General features: G+C 38.3%; 1 protein-coding gene across 2 annotated transcripts in view; it reads left to right on the forward strand.

Moving 5' to 3' along the window:
- The window catches only part of fndc3a (fibronectin type III domain containing 3A), an 83,133-nt gene extending 72,233 nt beyond the window's left edge, over window positions 1-10,900 (forward strand). For both annotated transcript variants that reach the window (XM_041799750.1, XM_041799758.1), the window contains 4 exons: window positions 899-1,111; window positions 1,385-1,551; window positions 4,440-4,564; window positions 8,419-10,900. In XM_041799750.1, coding sequence (XP_041655684.1) covers window positions 899-1,111; window positions 1,385-1,551; window positions 4,440-4,564; window positions 8,419-8,742 — 829 coding nt within the window. In that variant the 3' untranslated portion in view covers window positions 8,743-10,900. The remainder of the gene's footprint in view (window positions 1-898; window positions 1,112-1,384; window positions 1,552-4,439; window positions 4,565-8,418) is intronic.
- The last annotated feature ends 6,982 nt before the right edge of the window (window positions 10,901-17,882 follow it).

Genomic DNA, 17,882 nt, shown 5'->3' on the forward strand with positions numbered 1-17,882 from the left:
AACAAAGAGACAGGACATTTTGCATGCATACATTTTATTTTACTCCATTTTCCAGAGATAGCATGGAAGTTTGTTATGTTTGGTAAACCAGCTTTATTTCCCAACAAAGGGGAGATAAATAGGTAAAAATCTTGAGAAAAAACCTGAATTTTACTCTAAATCATAGGATAAACCTAACAAAAAATAGAGTTTTTGTCACTTTTTTTCCCTAGCACAGTGCCCACCATCACCTCCTTAATAAGAAATTGTGCCCCGAATTTCTGATACTATTCCACCAATTAGATTTATTTTTTAAAAAAGTACATTTAGGATCCAGAATGTGACAAAAGAAAGAGACAGGACAAAATAAGCATGTTTCAAAGAGTTTAATAAACTTTTGGTGTACAGTTTTTATCCAGCCACCCACTTAAAAGGGCTCTGTGACCCACTTCTGGGTCTCTAAACTTAAAAAAATCACTTACAAAAGTGGAACTATTTACACCTATAAGTTCAGGTTATTTGAGGCAGAGCTGGCAGCTCTTTTGGAAATAGTTGAGCTCTTCACATTTGTCACCCTCTCTTTATTTCTCAAACCAAACACTGCCCAACCAGCCAGAAACAGCGATATATTTTCCTTTGCTTGGCTCTGCTCATTGGACTGATTAATCAAAAAGTTAGGTTGAATGAAACTGCAGACTTTCTGCTTTAAGCCAGTGAGAGTTTGTTTTAGAGTTTAGAACCACATACAGAGAAACAACATTCAAACACATGAATCTAAATGACTGCACATCACCAGAGGCTGAGCATCAGCACCTGCCAAAGAGGTGAAATACTGTTTAAGCCCGTAATCTTCCCGCTCAGGTCAGATCAGTCCTCTCGGCTCTTTGATCTTCATGCCTCTCTTCCTCTTCATCCTCAGGATCCGAATCCAAGCCCTGAACAGCCTGGGAGCAGGCCCCTTTAGTCACACCTTTAAGCTGAAGACGAAGCCTCTGCCCCCACAGCCCCCCCGCCTGGAATGCACTGCCTTCAGTCATCAGACCCTCAGGCTCAAGTGGGGTGACGGCCCAGCAAAAGCCTCCACCTCAGACGCCCTCCAGTATCAGCTGCAGATGGGGGACAAGAGCGGCAGGTCAGTGGTCCATTAGCCAAGTGAAGAGAAGTGACAGGAGATAAATCGATAAGAAAAGTGGCCGGTGTTGGAGGAAAAGCTGAAGATGACTGCATAGAGGAGGGCGGAGTATATAAAAAGTAAAGTAGCAGACAGAGAGCCTTTCTAAGGAGACAGAAACTGATGATCCGCTGACAGAGGAGTCACTCGTCTCGTTTGCTTTTTGTCATCTTTACCCTTTTACTCATTAATTCTTCTCTTTCTCTCTCTTTTTTCATGTTCCTGTCATTGCAGATTTATATCCTTGTATAAAGGACCATGCCACACACATAAAGTCCAGAGGCTTAATGAGTCTACCTCTTATACGTTCCGCATCCAGGCCTTTAATGAGGCGGGCGAAGGGCCCTTCTCCAATGTTTACACATTCACCACCCCACGCTCCCCTCCAGCCCCTTTGAAAGGTACAGTGGCCGCTCTTTCTTTCCTCTCTGCCCCTCTCTCTTTTGTACTCTTTTTCCTGTTGTGGATCAGCTCCCATTATCTCTACACTCACCGCTGACACACAGACAGCCAGTGTGCTCAGCTTTTAACCTCAGTTGAACCGAGTTTGACTTGCATTTGATTAAGACCCAGCAGCCGAACCCTCACTTGTCTGTCTGTCATCATGAGTTGGGTTGTTCAGCGCTCAGCTCTGGTCTCAAGCAGCCTCTGCGAAGCCTCTTTTGATCCCACATATTGAAGTCCGTAATGAGGACGTGGGTTTTATTCTCAATGCAGCGCTGCCTTTGAATCCGGCAGTCATGTGCCGGTTTGTCAGTCTTGTCTCCCCCCTCAGTGAAGTGAACCCTGAACTATTAGCTGTTTGAACTCAGACTAACCATCAGGTTTAAATCCTCCCTGCATGTGTATTTTTTATAATTAATGCTACACTTTAACAATTCAAGCTAGAAGTTATTTTTGTTGTTTTTGCTTATAATGCTGCCCACCTAAAGAGCAGAGTGACTCATAGTTATGGCACTTTTCTAATGAGTAAAGTTGCTCACAGTTGTCTTGGATTCACTCTAAGTTCATCAGCTGAGTCACTCTACGCATTGTTAAAGAAAGTACTCCTGTATTAAAGCAAATTGTTTCTGCCGCAGCTCACTTTGAACAATCCCCCAAAGCTTTAGTTCAGACAGAAAGTTCACAGCACAAGTGGAAATGAAGTTGAAAGTTTAATGTCCTTTATTTTGCCGTTTCATATTAAAGAAATCAAAGCTATAACCACTTCAGGAAGCTTTTTTAGTCTTAATTCTCACATGGAGGTTTTGCAGATTACACTTTGAGTTCAAGCGTTTTTTCCCTAAAATAATCTTTTCCACATCTGCAACTCAGTAACCCTCAAAGTGGTTTTCAAACTAGAGGGAAGGGAATGGCTTTACAGAGGTCACAGTTCGTTTTGTAGCTCAGTTTGAGGTCACGTTTTGGTCGATCTGGAAAAAAGCAACATAAAGTCCTGATATTAAAATGAGATTCAATGCTTTTTCATGTTCAACTGTTAGTAGAGAAGCTTAGGGCTTTGGGAAATGGTCAAACTGAGCCCATCTGTGGTGGTTGTATTACTGGGAATTCTGTCTAAAAACACGCAAAGGTATCAGGCTAAGAGCTGGAGCAGGGCCTTAAACCCAGTTCAGACCAAAGATGCACAACACAATAAGTAGAGATGAGTATCAAAATCTGGTATCATCATGATACTGGTACCTACGCATCTGATATGTACTGTACCAAATTACATCAAAGATATTGATACTTTATTACCCCAACTACCCCAATTTCCTTTTCTTATCCCATATTCGACTGGCATCTTAAAACAATATTTCTGCGTATCATTCATAATACCCAGAGAGCTTTTATGCTCCCACTGACCTTCAACACACTTTTTCTGAAAAGTATTGGTTCAGGCACTGGGACAGTGTTAAAAGTACCGATTTAGCACTAGTGTCAGAAAAACAAAACAAATGATGCCCAACCCTAGCAATGAGACAATTTTAGAAAATCAGATAAACAGCAAAAGTGCCCTTCCATATTCATGCTGGAAGCGGTCCCAGAATGCATATGTGCTCTGGGTTTCAAGGATGCACATGCGTATTAAGATTGGTTCCAGTGCCATCGTGGAAGGGCACCTTTAGGTGCATTTGTCTCTCTTTCTAAGAAACATTGGTTTTCTGTTTACACCTTATGAGGTTCTGTTTTTATTGAATAGACTCCTCAGTTCAAAACATGAGGTAGTATTGAGAAGGAGGTTGTGGAGATGGATGGTGCTAAGCAGTGCTGGTCTTCATTTCCAAGTCTTGTGGTTCCATGTTTTTGGAGGTGAATTTACCAATTAAACTCGCAACCTATGGTAGTCACCATGACAAGACACATCCCGTTGCAGTCATAAAAGTTAAAAATTTCTCCATCTTTGCAAACTTTTGGAAACAGTTAAAATACTATAAGACCTCAATTTAATATATATAATTGTTACTTTCTGAATTAATTCCGATATTTTTGACATGAGCAGACCGAGTTCACTTTTTGAAACAGCCTGTAATCATTTTTATTTCTGCTTTCTTATGGGGAGTTTATACAGGGCCTGCAGTGAAATCTGATCTTAAAAATCAAGTTAATGCCACTTTATTTCATATGTGGATTGATTGAAGTGAATGAAGACATCTGACAGGCCACACTTTCAAAAGTAATGTGAATCAGACCAAAAACATCAGATCTGAGGAAAAATCAGGACTGAGCTTCAAGGCTTACAGTCTGAATCGTGCCGATAACCTTTCTTCCCACTTGCACAAAACTCCTGCAAATTTCCTGAACATGGCTGGGTGATCTCTTTGTGTGAATGCAAGCAGCAGCGTTTTTCATCATTACTTAAACCTGAAAATTCCCGGCTGACACCTTAGTACTTTACCGCTCCCCACTTCTCCATTGACTGACAAGCAAAACGCAAGTAAAATTCCTACTGTGGGGGACAAATGTGAAAAAGCAAGTTAGGCAATTATCTAGGTAGGTTTCCCTGAAACTTCCTGGAAAATTTCAAGGTAACCTGCCTAGAAAATTCCCCAACTTCCTTCTCTGGTGGTTTCAGTTGTGTTAAAAGGGCTTCTGTGACTTTGCAGGCTGAAGTGGACACTAGAGGAACTACTGTTTTTTTGGGGGGGTTGCAACATCAGAGGTTGCTGCATGGTCTTAACATGTCTTCAGTGTGCTTGATGAACCAGTCAGTAAACGAGCTCAGATAAAGTCACCATTAATAAATACAGTAGACCTTTTTACCTTCAGTGTACCTCGATGTTCATCTCTCTTTTTCTCCCTCCTATAGCTCCTAAAGTTGAGCGTCTTGACGACAACTCCTGTGAAGTCACATGGGAGGCCCTGTCACCAATGAAGGGAGATCCGATCATCTACACCTTGCAGTGCATGGTGGGAAACTCTGACTTTAAACAGGTACGTTCATCACAGCAGCTTTTTAATGTAGATCAGGGCACAGATGGATCCAGGGTGTTAATGTGTTCGCTGTGCCTTTGCAGCCTTCTGTATTCGTCACCTCTGACTTTAAATTGTCCATTATGCAAAGGTCATTGATCCATGAGGTGTCGAGCCCCCGCCAGCACATTCATCCCTCTAGGTGGCCTCCAGCCATGTTAATGTGGAGTAATGGCCACAGCAGGCTTATGCTGATCTCACCACATCATACATGAGGATTGAATAACGGAGGTGAAATATGAGGCTGCCATCTAGCATGACTTTTTTCCATCTTTATTGTCAGTCTCAGTGGCTTAGGCTCAAAAGCTCATGTTTAAGGAAGGGGAATTATTTATTTGCTGAGAGACAGAGTGTGATGGCAGCAGTTTGCTTCAGTCTTTACACCACCCAGACTAGTGAGGGGAAGCTGGTGTATAATGCATGAGGCACCACTTTTCATATTTTTTCATGTTTGAATCCAGTAAAACAAACTGCTTATTCTCTCCAAGGATTTTTGTCTCCAGTACTGCATTTTTCTACAGTATTTGCGAATACTTTGCATTGTATCAGAGCTGAAACGTCTCTGTTTAAACAATTGGGCCACCAGAACAAAAATAGCATAACCCTCAAATTCCACATACTCTGTATGTCCAGTGATCAGCATGGAAGCTCTTTTTTTTAGTGCATCTGTGCAATTCAACAGCAATTACTCTGGCCCGTCTTTCACGTGTGCCAGGAGTGCCACTCCACTCAGATTTGAACAAGATATGTGCAGAGTTGATTTTCAGCAGAGGCTGCTGTCAAGATGCATCAGTCCACATAGAGCACATCAGGAAGCGGTACACAAGGCATCTACCCAGCTTTATATTACAATACCATACACAGACTCCTGTTTGTAGAGTACTGTGCAGCAGTCTTAGGTCACCACCATCATATCATTCTTTCTAGGAAGAGCCTGATGGGAAAGGTTTTAAGTATGGCATGATCCTGAACAGTAGAGATTTTCCGATACCATTTTTTCCTTCCCCACACTGATTCCACTACCAAGGAGTTGGGTATCAGCCAATACCAGTACTGGTACTTTACTGGTGTGAACTTTCTGGACTGACTGTGCAGACTAGCAAATTATTTTAGACCTATATTTGACTCAGAACATGGCTCAACAAATAGAATCATAATGTACAGCATCTCTGTGACCCCAAAGTTGTTATCCTACTGATTGAGTTTTACTGCTAAATATTAAAATAATAACGCAGGGGGCTGCATCACAGGCTCTCTCTATCTCTCTCCATTATGCTCTATTCAGGCAGCATCATGTGATTACAAAACAGCCTGCAACTGGTTGACAGACCCTCATAAAGGGCAAACAATATGGTGGTTAGTATTTGAGTTTGCGGTAATAAATGACCGTAATTGGATTAAAATGGATAAAAAGATGTTCAATATCAGGTTTACTGGAAAATGCCACCACACAGGATTCAAAGGCATCAATATCAACAATGGGACAGCACAACAGCTAGCTTCAAGAGGAAAACAAGTAGTAGTCAATGATTTTATGGTTTAAAAGTTATTTAACTTTTGCATTATTTTGTCACTTCTTGTCGTGTGCGACAGCGCCGGTCTGGAAGGCATTTTTACACATTCAAACAACAACTGTCACGCAGACAACATTCTTTGCTGCTGCAGGGGGGTCCATTGGTTCTTCTTCGCTGCTCTAAAACAGTAGCCCGTGCATGACGTGCTTTCCAACAGTGAAGAAGAATTGATTTCTGGTTTATAGTGCTAACATTTAGCATGGCTAAACAAAGCAAAATATAAAGCTTAACTAAATGGTATCAGAGCGGTGCATAAACTCATGTACTCGCCAATATCAATACCTGCATTTAAAGCAGTATTAGATGTATTTCCAGTACTGGTATCGGAATATGAACAACTGTACTAAGCAGACTGCTAATGCAGTAAAATCATCTCTGGAGAGAAACAGCTGATAAATAAACAATGATAGTTCAGTAGATAGAGAAATAGATAGTTCGGAATCTTATGAACAAAGAAAGAAATTTTAAAACCACATGATTGTAAAGGTGATGTCAGTGCTGATATGATTAAAAAAAAAGCCTGGTACAATATACCAGAAGATTACCTAAGAAATCGTGCTAATATTCCACATCAATAGTCTGGCAAGGGTGAAATATATATTTTGTTCTGTGCGCATGCTTCATTATCTGTGACCCAGTAACATGCACTAAATACTTGTCATCACACTTCTGAACAAATCTCGAATGTGGTTCCTTTTATTATGATACCTTGATTTTTCAAACAGACCAGGTAACTGCAGAGAGACACTTATTTAAAGATGGGCAAAAAAGAGGCTTGAGATTAACAGGTTAACGTTTAACGTTTTGCATTGCAGTGAGAAAAATATTAGTAAAGGAATGGAGTTTCAAGGCAGACAATGGAGCCACTTATAGTTTATCAGCTACAGAATATGAAACACTCTCATATACATTTAGTATTGCAAGTAAATTCAAGTCTTTCTGTCTATTGTATCTGGAGTTTCTTCAACTTGTCCCTGCACTGCTCAATGGTGTGTTGAAATTTGCAAACATGGTCACAGATTTTAAACACCTCAGAGTTCTTGTGCGTCTTGTCCAGCTGTGCTTGAATGAACAGGTCTATGTATAAGCTATGCATAATTACGACGGTGTATTAGGGCCACTCTAGAATTAAAGTGATAAATAAAATGATAATCTGTTAATTTCCAAGAAAACGCTTGAAATTCTTATGTTTAAAAGTCGATGTAGGAGAAGAAAATGGAAATGTTTGACTTTAAAAGACCTTCATGTACTGAAGAAGGAGTCTGCTGCACTTCAGCCCCTTCACAGGTAGAGGTCGGTGCTCAGGACCGGTTTCTACGTGTTCAGCGTCTTCATCAGTCAAACCCTGACTCTGATGAAGACGCAGCATGCATCGAAATATTAGTCCTCTGAACCTTAATAAACTGCAAAAAGAGACTCGTGCTCCAGTTTCTTCTTTGGATTTGCCTTGAGATAGAATCCATCAAAACACCTTCTGTAATCCATGAATGTACTTGAACCACAACTAAGAATTTTGAAGTTAATCTAACATCTAACCACACTTTTCAGTTTGGTTTCTTGTAAATTTGAGCCTTTACAGTGTTGTCAATTCACATTGTTAAAACTTGACATTTTTGAGTTTCTAATGTCAAAATTTGAGACTTTTCACACTAAAAGTTCACCTTTTTTCTTGTAGAACAGGCAGAAAAAACATCATCATCAACATGGATTGCATTTAAAGAAGACAAAATATAGAACAAAAAAATTCATTATGCATAGATATGTTGACTGGAACTTACAATAAGAAGGTTAAAAAAAAACAAAGCTAATAAAAGACATAAAAAAAACAAAAATGGATTCAAAGCAGTGGCTACTAAAATCAGTAAGGTCAGCAATAAAATTCTCAGTTAGTTTTTTTGTAAATATACGATTCTGTAATCTCAAAAACATTGTTTTTCCCCCCAAAATTTTGACCTTTTTTTGCTAAAAATGTACAGATTCTCTATTTTTTTACATTGGCTCTAATATGATGTTGTACATTATGTTTCTAATCATGATTTTAAAAAAAAATGTATATGTACATTTAATTATGACATTGCCAGAGCAGACAGGGTCCTTTGCCTCCCAAGTAGAGCTTGTACCCCAGGGTTGGAACCACAGCTATAGGATTTACCATCAAAAGCACAGTAATTAAATGCATGTAAAAGGCATGAACAAAAGACTGCTTTTTAATCATTCTTCTTTTCTCCCTCTCGTCTGCAGGTCTATAAAGGCGCGGCCCCCTCCTTCCATGTCCAGAACCTGCAGCCCAACTTTGACTACCGTTTCCGGGTTTGCGCTATCAGGCAGTGTCAGGACACTCCTGAACTAAGTGGGCCCTACAGCCCCACAGTGACCCTCTCCCCTCAGCGGAATGACCTGGCTTCAGCCAGCGGTGCAACCGGCTCAGGATCCAGGGCCTGCACGGAGTCGAACCGAGCCCGACGGAGCCTGACGGACGAGCAGTGCGCTTTCCTCCTCCTCATGGTTTTCGCTGTCATCGCTATCCTCATCGCTTTTGTCATCCAGTACTTTGTCATTAAATGAGCAGTTCGTGCCACCTGGCTGCAGGGTTATAGCTTTATTCTTTACCCCCCTCTCTCTCTCTCTGTTGTTTTTGTATTCTTCGTTTTGTACTCACTGTTTTCTGTTGTCAAACGAAGTATTCGCATTAGGGCTGGTTAGTGAGAGCTTGTTAAAAATTGGGGATGTAACACCTTATTTGGCATCTGTGATTCCTGACTGACTCTCCTGCCTTTATCACCCTGCCCCGACTTAGTGGTTTCTGTTTGGTTCAGATTTCTGTTCCATCATGATCAGCTTCCTGCGCAAATGGAACTCAGAAAGAGCTGGTTTGTTCTGGGGGTGAGGGTGAGGGGGAAGGTGCGCTTTGACTCATGTACTTGTTGATTACAGTATAAATATATATATGTGTATAGAAATAGTCATTATTTATATTTCCATTTATGTGTCCAGTATGAAGCTGTTTTTGATAGATGTGTTCCAAAAATAGTATGTAGGTGTGTCTTTAGCCTATGTGCTATTTGATCCTGGGACCTGGTGGGCCAGTGTTTGCACAGTGCGGTGAGTTTGTCCTGATGTGTATACTGTATGTAGTTAGTGCCACGGAGGTACATGGCTAGGAGGGCTTCAGGGCCAGATGAAGGGACTTTACCCCCCTGCTGGAGTTTAAGGGGTCTAGAGAGAGAAGAAACAGAAAGAAAATCTTGTCCACATTGTAGAACGTTCATTTAGCACTTTCCAACCTTTTTGATGTTCAGAATGTTTAAGGATGCAAAAATGACTGGAGAAATGTTAGTATATTTTTGTACAGTGAAGACACAAGGACCTGTAAGTTTGAAAAAAAAAAATCAGTGTAAAGATAGAAGACAAACAAAAACCAAACAGTGAATTCTAATTATTTTTACTATCATATAGTTATACTGCTGCTTTACTCCGAAATATTGTTGTTCAGCACAAAAAATGTATGCTTACATGTATGTTTTGTTTAATTTTGTTTCTGTTTATTTCCCCAGTAATTGATTTTGCACCTTAGTGAGAGAAAACCTCGACTGACTTGGTCTTGTGATGCATTTTATAGAACACACTTTGAGATTGTGCAAGCCCTACTTGTGTTTTGGGTGTTTTAAAAATTGTAGTACCACATGATGTGTCGCTGAAACAGCTGATGTATCTCAGCAAAAAAACAAAAAAAAAAGATGGAGAGAGAAGAAAAAAAGCAGAAAAAAATATGTACCAGTTGTTTCAGAGGCCTTAATTGGAGAGGAAACTAAATCTCGGGAGACTCTTCTTAATTTCTCATAAGTTTTGGATGTTTTTCTTTTAGTGTTAGAAACACTAAACTGTGTTTTATTTACTTTTACTTTTGCAGCATTTATTATCGATGTTAGTAAACTTACGTAATCAGGAAAGAAATGGAAAGTAGTTCTATGTATGACTTATGATTTCTTTTGATTTCTTTGGTCAGGTTATACATGTGTGAAGTATATTTTTTTATAATATTGAAGTAATATAAGTTAATACTCTCCAGAGAAAATAATAAATCCTGAGTACCCATGAATCATGGAATGGAAACGGCAGATACAATATGTGTTATATCATGTACTTCCTGTTCATCTAAATTTGCCTTTTCTCTGTGTGTTAAGTATTCGTACCAGATTGCTCTCACTGAGTTTCAGTGGTGATCTGCTTGTAGGGTCTAGTGTTGTTTGGTTTGGGGCAGAAAAACTGCTGTTGCAAATGTATCAATGAAATACAGGTACCATGCTAAACGTCTTGGATAATTACATGATTTGGTCTTTCAGACATTCTGCAGATGTCTTCTCTTTGTCATTTAAAGAAGTCAAATTCCTATTTTTGATAGCAATTGCAACGTGTGCCATTTTAACACTTCTTCACCCGGAGCTTACTACCTTTGGTTGGGGAGATTAACAAAATGCTACAAAAATGAGTAAAATATGCACAAAAATAGAGACCATTTTTATGTAATTTTAATGTTTGCAGTTACCTCATACACCGTACATTCCAAAATGAAATTTGTTATACTCTACATACTACCAGACATATCACTTTAAAATGTGCGTTATGGGAAAATGTATAATCATAGATATGTATCTAAAGTGTATCTGTATAGCCATGATATCTACAAAGGATCCATGCACAATAAAAGATTTATAATTCTTAATCATGTTGGAGCTTTGGGCATATATTTGTCTTTGAATTACTCTTCCTGTTAAAGATAGTATCGACCGTACTTTTTAATTGGCTGAAAGGGTATGGAGCTATTATTGTTGCAAAACTGTTTTCAAATGCACACACAGATCATACACAGATCTGCAGATGCATAGATAGATTTGCAAATACGTGCACAAATGTGTGTACAGATCTGAAAATGCATGGAAATGATTTGCAAATATGTACAGAGTATTTTGACAACTCAAAACAAAAAAAAAAAAAAAAAAAAGTAGGTTTCCTGAACCAAAATAAACTAAGTCCACAATACAAATTGGTCTAGTCATTTGCAGATTTGTGCAAGCATTTGTGGATCTTTAAAAAAAGAAAATTAAAATTATTTTATATTTGCAAATCTTGTCAAAAGCACACATTTTCAGATCAGTACATGCATTTGCAAATTTGTGCACACATTTGTCCGTTTGTGCACAGCTCTGTACACATTTGCACATAGTTTTGCAACAATAATAGCTCCAGAAAAGAGGTCTTTTATAAATATTCACAATTCAGGCATAGTGTCAATGAAAAGCTTAATCACTTTGTTGGTTATATTCCAAAAACAGAGATTAGTTCTCTTAATTTATAAAGTAAAATATCAAATATTCACTGATTCCAGCTTATAACACATGAATCTTCTCTCCTTTTCTCTTTGATTTGAATTATGGTAAATGAAGCTCTCTCAGAGGGTTTGGGCTCCCCACTTCACTGTTGACTGCAGTCAGGTAAAAATGTATTTAAACTGTCATTTCTAGTCATAGCTCTTACTGAAAACTCAAACTATTGCCTGGTGGTTATGTCTCCTCAAGGACTGTCAGTCAGTAAAATTACCGTGGTGGGTTAAGAAGGAAGGCGGTTTGGTTTCTGTAGTCATGTGAACAATCTTCAAAATGAAGGATGAACATGTGGCCCATTGACGTTGACTTCTAGACCTTCAAAATTGAATAAATTTATCTTTAAATCAGAGTGGACATTGATGAAAACTTTGTAGAAGCATTTTTGAGATGTTGCATACATAGGCAAGGGATGAACTAAAAGGTCCAACCATATTGCCTCTAAACTCCACAATCTAACCAGGTCATCCTTGAGTCAGAGTTGACATTTGTGCCAAGTTTGAAGAAAATCCTATGATGTGTTCCTAAGATATCATGTTCACAAGCAAGGGATGGACATAATGTCCGGTGACCTAGACTTATCCCATAAATTCCCAAATCTTATCAGCTCATCCATGAGTCAGAATGGATATTTGTGCAAAGATTAAAAAATATACCCAAAAGAATTCTCAAGATATCATGGTCATAAGAAAGGGATGAACATGAGGCCCAGATAACTTGACCTTTGAATGATACTCTCCAAGATCTCTTCAGGTCATCCATGAGTCCAATTGGATATTTTAGCAGGTTTGAAGAATATCCTTCAAAGCGTTCTTGAGAATCTGTTCCCATGCCACGGGTAAACATGAAGCTGCATGGCCTTAAAGGGATATTTCAGTATTTTTGAAGCTGGGCTGTATGAGGTACCTAGCATTGCTCCTTAAAAAGGACTCACTGGTTCTATCAGCCACAACACTAGGCTATACAGCGTTAACAGATGGGTACAGTTTCTCCGCAGAATTGAGTGAGTTATTGGTGAAAATGGGCTACAAAACAATGTTGGCTCAAACTTATGCACTATGAAAAAAAAATGTAAGTATTTTATTTTATACATCTGTGTTTTTGTCACTATTTTGCCATGCAAGAGCATGTAACCTATAACCAAAGACAGCATTGCAAAATAGGGGCAGAACTCAAAGGCTTTCTGGGTAAAAAATAACATGCTGCAAAAGTTTGTGGCCCATGGAGAAACTGTACCCTTATGGTGTATAGCCTAGCTTCTTGCAATGCTCACTGAAATCACTGCTAGTGCTAGGTACCTCATATGACCAGTGTTTTGTCGACTAAAACTGTGACTAAAAATGTTTGTTGACAGCCTTTTTCCATGACAAAAACTAGTATAAGACTAACAAAAATAGATCTGTGATGACTAAAACTGACAAAAACTAAGTTTAGTTTTCGTCAAGATGACTAAAAAGAGACTAAAATGTAATTTAGTTTTCGTCGGACATCAAAAATCCATGCAGCTGTATCTCTTCTGCCTCTCAGCTGTACAAAGCAGAGACCCCAGGTTTGGCAGGATGTATAGAACACACTGCCATGATTTGGTATCAGATTTAGGCAAGAGAATAAATGCTTGGACAAAAAGTAAAGACTAAAATGTGAGGACTTTTTATGGACTAAGACTAGACTAAAATGTTTTTTAGTTTTCGTCTACTAAGACTAGACTAAAACTAAAAAAGATAGAAATCACTAAAATGTGACTAAAAGTAAAAGACACAATCAAACAACTAAGAAAAAGACTAAAATTAAAAATAGCTGTCAAAATTAACACTGCATATGACTCAACTTCAAAAATACTGAAATATTCCTTTAACCATGACTTTTAATCTGTAAAATCTAATCAGTGTCTCTATGAATCAGAGTGAATATTTGTGCTAACTTTGGAGAAAATACCCAAAAGAATTCTTGAGATATCCTGTTCACAAGTGAGTTTGGCCTATATGTTGTCTACACTTCAGCATAGCAGCTGAAGCTATACAACCAGCTAAACTCTTCTTTGTAAAGATGACTTGAGTCGTAGTTAGCATTACTTTGCTCTTTACTGTGGCTCTTAACATCTTCATACAAAGACAGAGTGAAAACTGTAACACACAGAATACAATACTTAAAGATCCACATGACCACATGAACTCTTTAAAGTGCAAAATACATGTAAATAAACGTTTTTAACCACATGAAATGAAGTGTTTTAAAGTTTAGAATAAGTTTTTTAACCTTAATTTCTAACTACAAACATAAAATATTCATGTATTTACTCACGACATTGCCTCTGTGGTGTCTACAGCATTGCATGAGGTCTCATTCAGCTGGCTTCATCAAAAAATGGCTGACAGAAAATGACACATGCCTCTAAGCATACAAAACAGGCTTCAAAATAAAAGACCTCTTTTCAGAATAAAAGTCTAACTTAAATTAAGTCAATTAGACAGCACAGCCTATAAACACTAGAATCTAATTTCATGAAAATTTGTGCAAAATTTGAAGAAAATCGTTCATATCATTTTTGACATATTGTGGAACCAAAAACCATTGCTTTTGACATATATTGCAGAAAATCTAATGTGACCATCCTTGAGTCAGAGCTGGCATTTGTGCCATTTTTGAAGAAAATCCCTCAAAGCATTCTAGAGATATTACATACACAAGATTGGCCTGGATGTATGATCAACCCAAAAACAATGACCCCAACCTTGGCTATTGCCAAGGAAACCAGGCATTAGATAGCATGTAGTGCTTTGTAAGGGTAACTGCGTGGTCTAATGTTCACAGGAATTGCCTCACTGTTGTCTCACAATGTGAAGTTTGAAAGGTTATTTAAAATCCCACATCCAAGAAACTGATTGTGTGGAGAAAAATGTCAGACTTTAGGCTTTAAAGATGGCTTTTTAACATGAATCTGAGTTCAACAGAAAGGACCTCACTCACAAGAAATAATCTCCAAACATAAATGAAACCACAGACTGACCCTTTAAGCTGCTTTGTAATATGAAGAAAATAATAATTTCTCGAGTAGCACTGCTTTATTTTCAGAGGATGTAATAATGAAAGTCACAGGCAGAATAGCATCCTCCAAAATAAAGCTTGAAATACTGATAATGGTTTTAAAGCTGAGGAGGCTGACAGGTTCTCATTTGTCCAATTAGAAGATGTAAAAGTGAGAATTTTTCACAAGATAATGGTTAAAGACTGAACTGAAAAGACTCAGCTCTCCTCTGGCACTTTTCTATCCTTTGCTCTTGCATTATTCTGCCTGAAAAGAAAACTTGTGTCCAAAGCATGAAGACGATAAAGTCACCTACCATCACGGTATATTGACATGAATTTTCTTCTCTAACTAAATGGATGCTTCTTCAGAGTCAGTGAGCCAACATGCAAACATGCAGTGTTGAATATGAGTATCAGCCCTTTTTGCAGCACACCTAAGTGGTGTAAGCAAAAGAGCCGTGATTAATGAGGGTGAGAGTGGGCTCACTCGTCTTTGTCACCCCTCTGTGTACAACATTGGCTGTTGTTGACTGAAAAACTGGATCTCCCTAAAAAGAGGGTAAACAAGCTCTCCCTGTCGTGTTGCTTTGACAGGAGTAAACACTGACGGAGGAGGGACGGTCCAGCCGCCTCGCGGTGGTCTCAGTGCTTCAACCGGCTGTGGGTCGGCTCAGTGTAAACACACAAACACAGCCCGGTGTCAGTGTGACTCTGGTTACAAAGGTTCATTGAGATCTAATGGATATGTTGGCTCTGAACCAAGAGAGCTCAGAGCTGGTCATCCAGCAGGTCAATCTGGCTTTGTTACTCAACAGAAACTGGTGGATCAGGAAGAGGAAATAGTGGACTGTTTACATGTGACGCTTTAACTGGAAGGATCATTTTACGGAAACTTGGGCTGGGCAGTATATATGATGTTTAATATATGGGTCATTCCTGGCTATTAGTGACTTTTCAGTGTGCAAACTCTGGGGGGAAAATAATTTTATTTCTACTTATGGAGATTACATTCTGTAAATGACATGTTTAGCCAACAGGAACTCGAGTGGTGGAGCTTTAGCACCTAGAAATCAAATTTATTGACAAATATCTCAGAAAAGACTGTTAGAAAATTCCACACTGTTAGGGACATATGCAAAGGACTGTAAAATGTTTATAATGAACATATTCACCAATAACTAACTTTTCTAAGCCCTTTTGTGCCCCTTATTACATAATGCTAGCTTTTTTTCTTCCATGGAAACAAATGACACAAAATAATTGAGAGGAAAATGTATATATAAATGTAATCTATAAAGATTTACATGTATATATGAATATATTATATAAGAATATATCAAGAGAGAAAGAGAGAGAGAGTGAACCTAGCCATGCAGATAACATGGATACATGGCTACATAGCTGCTTAATGAGCTTATCTTTAGCTACATTAGCTATGTTAGCTATATAGGTTAGTTATCTGTATCTAAGTAAGCTCAATGGGAACTTATCTACAATGATAACATATATAAGTAGCTCATGTAGCTGCATTTTAAGCCTAGCTTAAGCTACGTTAAAAGTTAAAGTAAAGCTAAGTTAAAAGCTAAAAGTGCTATATAAAAGAATAAATAAAGTTACTATTAAATTAGCTACATAGCTCCATAATCTATACTTAGTTATCTTAAGCAATGTGAGCTTTTGCAAGTGTGGTAAAAGCTAACTTTGCTATGCAGGTAACACAGTTACATAGCTTACATAGCTATTTTGTGTGCTTAGCTTTAGCTACATAAGCTACATAGCACCATTTTCTATAGTAAGCATAGCTAAAGCTAACGTAGTTACATAGATAACGTAGATACATAGCTGCTTTGAGGGCTTAGCTTTAGCTATATTAGCTATGTTAGGTATATGGATCCTTTATCTAAAACTAAGTAAGCTAAATGTGAACTAATCTATGCTGATTACATATATACGTAGCTGCATTGTAAGCCTGGCTATGACTACGTTAGCTACATCGCTACATAATCTATTGCTATGCTATTTTACACAGTATGAGCTTTAGTAAGTTTTGTAAAAGCTAACTTAGCTATGTGGGTAATGTAGATAGCCTACATAGATTATGTAGCTCTTTTTTGAGCTTAGCTTTAAATACATTAGCTACATAGCTCTATTATCTATATTAAACATAGCTAACGCTAACGTAGCTACATTGATTATTATTATTACATATCTTCTTTGTGAGCTTAGCTTTAGCTACATTAGTTGTGTTAGCTACATAGCTCCATTATCTAGATAGCATCTACAGCTAACAGAGCTTCATAAGCTATGCTGGATATGTTAGAATGTTTTGATGGATGATGAGCTTTTTTCTTGTAAGTAGACTGTTAACTCAGATTTTGCAGGTCAGGTTTTTGACTTTCAGCTTTTGGTATCCTCACTCCAGCTCTAACCCTAAACGGGGGTTAAATCTGATTTTATTTTAAAAGCTTTAGCGTGCATCTCTGCTCTGAGATATACAACATCTCCGATGAACAGTGTGTGAGGGTGACAATCAGAGATGTACGATATGACTATTCAAATTTTCTTAAAAGTCATTGCTTCCCTACACTTTCTACAGGAGCTTTCCCAGAAGAATGTGAAATATTATCCATGCAATGGATCAGTGGATGAAACTGTCTACCTGGTGTGTCAGGTATAAACTCTAGCAAAGCTACTGATATCTACCTAGGTATCAATATTTTTTGTAAAATCATATTTAGGTTAATAATTTTGGTGCAGTGACAACAGGTTGTTATATCCTTACAGAAAAATACGCTAAATTACAAATAGTAATAAATACTGAGGAAAACCTTTGCTAAGTGCACCAATCTACCTGACCCTGTCCATTAATTTATCAGATTTTCACCCTCAGGGACATTAAAACTTCAGTCTTAGGTCACTGTCATGTCTCCACTGTTTATATCACTGTGTTAAATGTATTCCCCTTGAGCCACTATTGTTGAGGTTAGGTTTATTATGACAAGTCTGATAATAAACATGAGGAGGAGGAGTAAACTGGTGGCTGTGTGGAGTGATGAAGAGTGATCAGACTGGTGTACCATTAGACAAACACAGATCTCATTTTTCACTTCCAGACTGGTGAGCAAACATGCAGAGATTCCTGTGATTAATGCATCAGCTAACACATTTATAAACATCTTTCTACATGTATTTATTATGAATTGATGTTCTATCCAGATCATCTTTAGTCTACATTTATCCTCTCTGATGGGGGGGGGGGGGGGGGGACCCCGGCGCGGCTCTTATCCCCTCCATCTT

This window comes from Cheilinus undulatus, linkage group 2 (genome assembly GCF_018320785.1).
Source record: "Cheilinus undulatus linkage group 2, ASM1832078v1, whole genome shotgun sequence".
Classification (NCBI taxonomy): domain Eukaryota; kingdom Metazoa; phylum Chordata; class Actinopteri; order Labriformes; family Labridae; genus Cheilinus; species Cheilinus undulatus.